Source organism: Nothoprocta perdicaria, unplaced genomic scaffold (assembly GCF_003342845.1).
Source record: "Nothoprocta perdicaria isolate Ctin4 unplaced genomic scaffold, notPer1 scaffold_85, whole genome shotgun sequence".
NCBI lineage: Eukaryota > Metazoa > Chordata > Aves > Tinamiformes > Tinamidae > Nothoprocta > Nothoprocta perdicaria.
Window position 1 is genome coordinate 1,669,164 of NW_020456143.1, and position 8,975 is coordinate 1,678,138.

An 8,975-nucleotide genomic window follows, 5' to 3' on the forward strand; every position below is an offset into this window, starting at 1 on the left:
TATACTAAACTATTGCCTGATTAAAACAGTGAGAAATTATTTGTCATGTGTTAGTCTGCTTCTTCCTGTTCTTTTCTTTCCTGAGGATTTCCTGTTCTCTTAACATATCTCATCCAAATCATAAGGCAGCAGTGTAGGCATGTGGTCTTTCTCTGAAAGAGAAATGGACTAATTTAAGATTAGATTCCCTTCCATGGAGAGAAATAAATTGTTATACTTTCATAACCCATTTGTTTGAGAATGTTTACAGTTTTACAAAATACCGGTGTGAATGGTGTGTACTATTGAATCTGTGCTAACTTAATTTGGTCATCAAATAAGCAAACAAACAAACAGAGTAGAAAAGAAAAAAACACCACCATCTCTATTTGTACACAGATTTCAATYCTAGTAACACTGGGATATCCGGATGCTCTTGGAACCAAAACAAGTATTTTGCAGTGAAATGTCTTAAAATTGAGTCATTTTTAAAATTCAGCTAAGTAAAAAACACCTGTGAAAAACTAATCTCTAATCATTGCAAATCCAGAATAGCTCCATCCATTCTCTTTTATAGAATTTATGTACCTCTACTATGTCACAGCTAGGATTCAATATCTCAATAATATSATGTGAAAATTTAAAAAATAAAATTAAAAAAAATAAAGATTGCCTTTCTACATACAGTTTATGGTCATATCCAAGCCCTTACATTTTTTCCCTTTTATTTTGCTTATCTTATATAACTGTGAATAGCCCCCTCCAAGGCTAAAATTACATAGTGCCTGCAGCATCAAAGTTATTTCTCCTGTTATAAGAAAAGCTTAGACTTTGTGACAAGTCACTTTCCACAACAACAGCATTTTTAGGTTTGTTTATATCTCATCTCTAGTCCACACTACTTCCTAGTTCCTACACACTACTACAATTCCATGCCATTCAGGCAGTAAGCAGAAAAGAATATTTACATTCAATCAGTAACTTTCTTTACTGTCATGTTATCAACAAAGATTTATTAAAGTCATTTCCATTTATTCTATTCTAGGCTTAACTAAAACCTATCAGGATACACCTCTGGAATTACAGTTAGTTCCTTACACACAGGAATACTACTTTAAGTTATYACACATCCTTTTGCCTGTACAAGCTAACAACAACAACAACTGGGGAAAATAAATATATTTCTAATTGCTAAAATTCTATTTAGTTACTGAAAAGGTAATAATTTCTAAGCATTTCCCACCCTTTTAGAATATTCAGAGATATAGCACGTTAATAAATACAAATACTGAAAATGTGATTAATCATTATGAGTATTTTGAACCAAATGATGAAACTTTTAAATCACATATSCTTATTATATGATCATATACAAAAATAAAAACAGAAAGAAATAGTCAAACCAAGTAGCTAAAGCAACAGATAAAAAAATAAATAGAAAACAAAAAAAGAAGAAACATTTAAAAAAAAAATCCCTTCCCATCCTCTCTGGCAAACTGGAAGGAAAAAGATACTACTTTCTTTTTTATTTCCACCCCCTGCTTCTCTCCCCTTATCTTTCCATTAGCATTAAAATCAACTTCAATACAAATGTGCCATTTCAAAAACAGCCAGAACCAATAAAATGCTTTTAGTGTTCACTTAACYTCTGTCCAGAAAAATGCTACGGCAAGCAAACAAGCCTTACACCAATACATTCAGTTTCACATTATGTGAACAGGCCATTTTCAATGAGTATTACACCTGGCTCCTAGATCTACTTTAAATGGTCTCTCAGAAACATACTGAAGCAGTGAAAGAAATAAAGACTGAGGCAGGCAAACTGCATGGAAAACAAGCCCTCCTAAAATCTGCTTAAAAGACAGGCATTCCCAAAGCACACATATCTATCAAGGTTCATGGAGTATATCTTAAATACAACCAAGTCTCTAGCATTAATACTTTGAATACTCCCCTTTATCTTCAACTTTACATAAGCCTATCATGAAAAATATAATGATGCATTATTACAATTTAAACCGTGGTTCAGTCCATCTTATGCATGTCTTCCCATGATGAGCTCACATGGGATGAAAATTTACTGCAGCCATCAAATTCATGCACCACACATGAGATTAAAGCTCTAGCAGTTCATGCTATTCAGTCGTATTTTGCCCAAAACAATGGATAAATGTTTATGGAACTGGATAGTCTCTCAGATGCCTTTGCTCATTTTAAAGAGCGTACTGCTATTTAGATCATCTACAGATGATCTACAGATCATCTATAAAGCATCTTTTTGATTYCTGCTGCTCATGGGTGTAGTTGTGGCAAAAAGAAATTTAGAAGAAAACCCAAATGCACACTTGCTACAAGATACAGGTAAAAGGAACACAGAATGCAGAACAAGGCATCAAACATGTTTAGATCAGTTTTCCCTCCACTTTATGCAACTGTTGCTAGGCTCTCATGTGCCATGGTGATGAGTGGAATATGAATACCTAGACAGATCAGAGAGATATATGTAACTGAACACATTAGATATGGTGTGTTTCTCTCTTGACTGCTACACAGAACCAGGACATGGACAGCACCTTTTCCCAGGGGACTGCAACATCAGATAGTGTATCTGCAGGTAAGAGCAGGATATCCACAGTGAAGTTTCAGCAAGACAGCTAGAGGTGCAAAGCTGAGCAGAAAGAGAGCTCAGAGGGAATCGTGAGGTTTGAACTAGCAGCTGAGGAGCTTGGAAGTGCAATACCTTCATTTACTGAAATGATTTCATCATGAAATAAATGCATATCCTGTGTTTATTTCAAAGTGCAATATGAAATGCAAATTTGCCTTTACATATGTATGCAATCAGATAGTCTAAAATGTAGCTGTATTGCTGTCTTAAAGTCTTACATTTCACACGAATACAGTATCCTCCTCAGAAATTAGAAGTTATTCATGGAACTTCCAAATAAGTAGAGACTTTCCTATATAAACACACTCTCAAAGTCCATTTCATTCAAACATGAGAAAGTGAATGGTCATTTCCATGACAAATCTAAGGTTTTAAAAGAAAGCAAATCTTGGATATCAGACATTTGAGGAAAACAGTTTGAGGAAAAAAGTTTATGTTCAAAAACTCTGTCAAAACTTGAAGGTACAATTTTCTTATGAAAATCCCTCTTTGACTTTAACATTGGAGCATCATATTTTTGTTATTTTGTTTGAAAGATAACATAATCCTTGAGCACTTGTGTGCACATGCTCTGAAATTTTTGCAGTGTTGTTCAAGTCACTCCTCCTGCTTGATGAATCTGTCAGCATTTAATGTTCAATCTCCATCCTGAATTTCCTTAATCTCAAACACGGGAATACTCTCCCTAAGGATGCAATGTGCTACCAAAGGTTACAAACATCAGTCTTTCAGATTTAAATAGATAACATCAAAAAACAACCAAACCATAAATACTGTAATTTTCAAATGCAAAAGAAAAAAAATCTGCTGTTTTCCATGAGGCAACCTACCTAAAATTACCTCCCAAACTACTTAAAATTATCACTAGAAATAATCTACCCTGGAATGAAATGTAGCTATTAGCAATGTTCTGAAATCACTGCAGAACTAAGCAAACAGGTTGTCCAAAAAGGTTGTGGAGTCTTAGTCCCTTTGGATGCATTCAAAACTTGACACAACAGTCCTGGGCATGGTAGCCAGGTATGTTTGAATTTCTATAAGCTAATAGAAGTTTTGCTACTGAAAAAAGTGACAACAAATAAAACAGATGAGAAAAACAAAATGCACATTGCTAATTACACACTGTAATTTAAGAATTAGAGTGTCAAGATGTGTAAACAGCTGTTCAAGCAATAAGAAGAGATCACATGTTAACGTGAAACCTTATTCCCATATTGAGCTAGCAAGGAACAAAGATGTATATATAAAACATATAAATCATGCTATGCAAACTTTAGGTTAAAACAAGTTCATTTTAAGTATACTCTCCTAATACTACTTTCTATGGCATTTCTGTGTTCTATAATTATAGCAGTTATGGTGATAAATGTTAGAAACAGTCCACAGAGAGAACTCTTTCTTAATATCTCACCAGAGTGAAATAATGGGAGCATCACCAAGTCAAGACCCATGACTCAGGCTTCCAGCTAATGAATATTGGCACAGTTACAAAGTAAATCCACTCCACATCCAATTCCAAACCAAATCTCAGCAACTGTGTGATAAGCTTTGCTAGAAGACAACAGAAAAACTTAAGCATTAACATATATATTATTAAAAAGTAATTTATTGCCCRTTCTGTGATGTGTATTCTTCTTTTCTCACATAGGAGGACAATGAACATGGTTTCATATTTTGTTTAGTTAGCTCTTATAGCAGCTTGTTTTACTGATTTATGAACATATTAGCATGTGATACCTATTGTGGCCAGCTTATACGTGTAGTGAGAGTGCTCAAAAAAAGATCAAGCAAAACAGACCTCTTCCTTACTCCCTGCTCCCATATCTCCTTACTTCCCTCCCCAAAATCTTTTTCTTCTTTTTATATAAAGGAATGAGAACCCACTTCATAGAATCACAGAATGTTTAAGGTTGGAAGGGACCTCTAAAGATCATCTAGTCCAACCTTCCTGCTCAAGCAGGGATACCTAGAGCAAGTGGAACAGGGAGGGTTGAAGACCACATGTGGAGGTCTGAAGACCTCCAGAGAAGGAGACTCCACAACCTCCCTGGGCAGCCTGGTCCAGGGATCTGCCACCCTCACAGGAAAGAAGTTGCTCCTCACATGGAGATGGAACTTCCTGTGTTTCAACTTATGCCCATTACCCCTTGTCTTGTCACTGGCCACCACTGAGAAGAGCTTGGCCCCTTCCACCCTACATTCACTCTTCATGCACTTATACATGTTAATCAGATCCCCTCTCAGCCTTCTCTTCTCCAGAGAAAACAGGCCCARMTCACTCAGCCTCTCCTCATACGAGAGATTTCCCAGTCCCTTAATCATTTTTGTCACTCTCCGCTGGACCCTCTCTAGAAGCTCCACGTCCCTCTTATACTGGGGTGCCCAGAACTGCACCCAATACTCTAGGTGAGGCCTCACCAGAGCTGAGGAGAGGGGCAGAATCACCTCCCTTGACCTCCTGGCAACACTCCTCCTGATGCAGGCCAGGATCCCATTGGCCTTCTTGGCCACGAGGGCACACTGCTCACTCATGGTTAACTTGATGTCAACCAGGACTCCCACGTCCCTCTCCGTGGAGGTGCTTTCCAGCAGGTCGAACCCTAATCTGTACTGGTGCCTGGGGTTATTTCTCCCCAGGTGCAGCACCCTGCATTTGTCCTTGTCAAACCTCATGAGGTTCCTCTCTGCCCAACTCTCTAGTCTATCCAGGTCCCTCTGGACATCTTCTAAACATTCTAAACAGAACTTCTTCTAAACATTGTACAAACATAGAATTATTCCCTCTTCTACTAATTTCACATCCTTTTACTGCTACAGAATTTTTCCCCCAAAAYATGATTCTTTCTCCCAACTTACTAAGACCTAAAGTGATCATGATGATGCACTGAACCAACTCTGATCTTTCAACATAACAAAGGTATACTTATTTTGTGCTCTGGTAACAAACATGAATTCTAAAATTACCCACCTCTGTTAGATGAGGATTGGGATTAAATCCACACAGGCTGCAGACTACAGTATGACATTGGGTGCACGTGTTGTAATTGGCCTTCTCTGGAGTGTGCAGCAGCAGTTCAGTGGTTGTGCAAATAGGACAAAATGTTTTCCYTGGGGCTGGATCGGCAGGCTGGGTTGCAGAGCCTTGCTTCTGCTGTGCAGGTTTCTCAGGCCCTGGTTGCTGGSCTGGCGGTTTTGTAGGTCCCAATTGCTGTGCTGGGGGCTTTGTAGCCCCTGTAGTCTGAGGAGATGGTTTTGTAGGCCCTGCCTGTGGTGGTACTTGTTTCACAGGCCCCGTTTGCTGCACAGGTGGTTTACCAGGTCCAAGCTGTGATGGTTGTTTTGCAGGTCCTGTTTGTGGAGCAGATGACTTCTCAGGTCCAGGTTGCTGAGGAGGCTGTTTCAGAGGCCCTGTTTGCTGAGATGGTGGCTTTGCAGGACCTGCTTGCCGTGCTGGCTGTTGAGATGGTTGTTTTACAGGCCCTGGCTGTTGTGATGATGCTTTTGTGGGAGGTGGTGTTGCGGACGATGTCCGAGCAATATCTGCTTGCTGTGGCAGTGGTTTTGTCGTGCCTGGTGAAGGTTTTGCAGCAGTCTGTTGTTGAACAGGCTTTGTTGGTTCCAATTGTTGGGACTGAGATTTCTGTGGTCCTCGTGGTTGGGGTGGCTGTTTTGCTTGCTCTGCCTTCAGATCTGTTGGGTGGCCAGGGCCTGTTTTCTGAATTTGCTTTGGTTCCCCAGTTTGCTGCTGAGACACTGGCTTGGAAGACTCTGTTTGCTGTGGAGTAGATTTAGCAGTTGCCTGTTGCTGAACTACGCGCTTTGGGGACTGTTGTTGAGCTGGATGTTTTGCAAGGCCCCTTTGCTCCTCAACTTTCCCCTGCTCTTTCTGAGCAGCTTTTTGTTTCCTAGCAGCTTCTTCTTGGGCCGTATCTGAATCTGATATCAAATCAAAAGGATTGAATTTGTTCACAACTGAAGTGACTGCACTCAGTGGATTGGCTTCTGAAAGAAAACTGGGCATCATACTTGGCTTCTGGTCTTCTTTAAAATCAGTCCTGGACTTTGATTCCCTTAGACTAATGGAAGAAGGGCTCCGTCCAGGTGCCCGCTGCTCTGTCTTCAGTACATCTACTGTTCTGCTTTTACTTAAGCCAGGTTGTCCTGGGTCTGGAGGCTTACCTGGTTGTCTCGGATAATGGCTTACATCAGACTCAGGATGTCTGCAGAGAGAAAATATAACAGAATTAAAGCACTTCAAAAGTAAGTTTAAAAAGATAYAGTTGTGGCTCTGGAGGGGCTTGGGTAACATTGTGAAGTTTCTTGGATGTTTAAGTGCCTGCAAGATCAGTGCTTAGTACATATAATGCATGTAAAATATGTATTTAAAGTACATATTTTATATAAAACTCAGAGCTACCACTTTCCATTTTATCTAAACCCAAATGACAACCTCTCTACTCTATCCCTTGGGATGAAAACAAGAAGAAACAGAGAAAAGAAACTAAATTAAGAGAGGTGTTTGAAAATTAGCAGATCAAAGCACAGCCATCCAAGAAAAACAGTGCACTTCTTTATAAAGTGTTATATAAGTGTTCTGGCTATCTATACAAAATTTGGGCCGACAATTCAATATGCAAAAGGAATGCAAAATTTTAAAATCCTGGCATATAAAGAAGTAGGGACTGTTTTTCTTGTTGTTGTTTCTTTTTTTTTTTTTTTTAAACGTATTTCCCATGTACTTTTGAGTATTTCCTTTACCACCTGTCCATCTATGAATCAGAAGCATTTTCAAAGAGATGAAACATATGCCAGCTCACAAAATTAGTCTTAAAGGTTTTCTATAAATAGAACTATTATGGAGCCTCTTCTCCAGCATCACCCCACCAGTTTAGCTTATCTAGCAATAAAAAGAATCTGTTTTGTAGAAACTCTTTCTAATTCTCTTAATAGTATCATTTTGCTTTGTTTTTATACAGGAGAACAGAAGGCTAACAAAGAAGAAAYCAAAATCATCTCTTTTTATGCAGCATAGTGTTCTACTGGTTGCTATACTCAACTGTGGCTTAAGGAAATCAAGTTGTAGAAAGTGCTGTTGTACTCTTTTTTTGCTGAAGGATGTAGCCCAATGTTCTGTTCAGTGCTATCACTGTGCTTTTGCTGAAAGATATGATGTTCACCTCTGAGAGAACAGCACTGCAACTATGAAGTTTTCAGCTTTAGAGATATCCAGTTATCTATGATCTTGTTTTTCCAGACATTCCATTTTTTTCTTATGCATTCATGAGCATAAGCAGTCATTCATTACATTTAATGTATATTCCAAAACCAGAACTGTGCAATGGTTTCACTTGAGTTCTATCAGAAGTCTGCAGAGCTATATATAGTAGAAACATTTAAAACTCTATTTCCCATTCTTAATATTCTCATAGGCTTACTATTATACCTGATTAATATTTTGCATTTTCATTACATGCCTGGCAATGGCAATATAAAAGGAAAAATCTAAGTGGAAGCCATTTATGACTCAACTTTCACAGCATGTAATATTCTCACAATTTTATAAATGATATTTTTGAAAAATTAAAAAATTCCAAATGAAATGCTTGTCAAAAATGAATTAGTTCCAAGCTTAGTTTATGCTTCCCCACTCTTCTAAAATTATTGGCCTCTGTACTTAAAAGTTTAGAAAATTAATATGCAGTCCACTGCAGTGAGTAGGAGTGTTTCTGTTGACATCATTGAACTTTAGATTGGTTATCTCATTATTCCTAAGAACGATAATTCAGAAAAGCCTAACCATAACCTAATTCTTAAAGTGTTTGTATCTTTGCTAAAAAATGAAAAAAAAAAAAATAAAATAAAAATTTAGGTAAAATTTTAGGTAGATCTATGTGCATTTTAGGGAGTTGTATGCTTTCTTTTAAACAGTATTAAAAAAAAAAATGTCAGCTGTTATACTAGCAACAATCTGGTGCACTTTCAGCATTCCCAGCTGAAAGTGTTCAAAATATTGGAAGGCTCCTTTCAGCCATGCAAAGAGTGCAGAGTGAAGGAATAAATAAATAAATAAATAAATAAGATTAAAAATGAGGTCAGGAAATATTGCACCATGCTCAAATCTTAAAAACATGGAAATACAAAAATGTGTGTGTGGCAGAGGGTGTGGAAATAATGTTCTTAAATATGAGAAGGAATAAATAGCTGTGGGTCTCTTTTGGCCCAGAATTCTCTTCCACGTTTCATTGCATCAAAATAATGTTCCTAAAGTTTCTATCATGATGAGATGTCAAAATTTAAAATTAGATTAAATCCCATGAATCTCAAGGGG

At 37.8% G+C, this 8,975-nt stretch overlaps 1 protein-coding gene across 1 annotated transcript in view; it reads right to left on the minus strand.

Moving 5' to 3' along the window:
- PCLO (piccolo presynaptic cytomatrix protein) overlaps positions 1–8,975 on the minus strand; it is a 320,601-nt gene that overhangs the window by 307,650 nt on the left and 3,976 nt on the right. Inside the window, exon 2 of the mRNA XM_026052206.1 lies at positions 5,616–6,867. Coding sequence (XP_025907991.1) covers positions 5,616–6,867 — 1,252 coding nt within the window. The remainder of the gene's footprint in view (positions 1–5,615; positions 6,868–8,975) is intronic.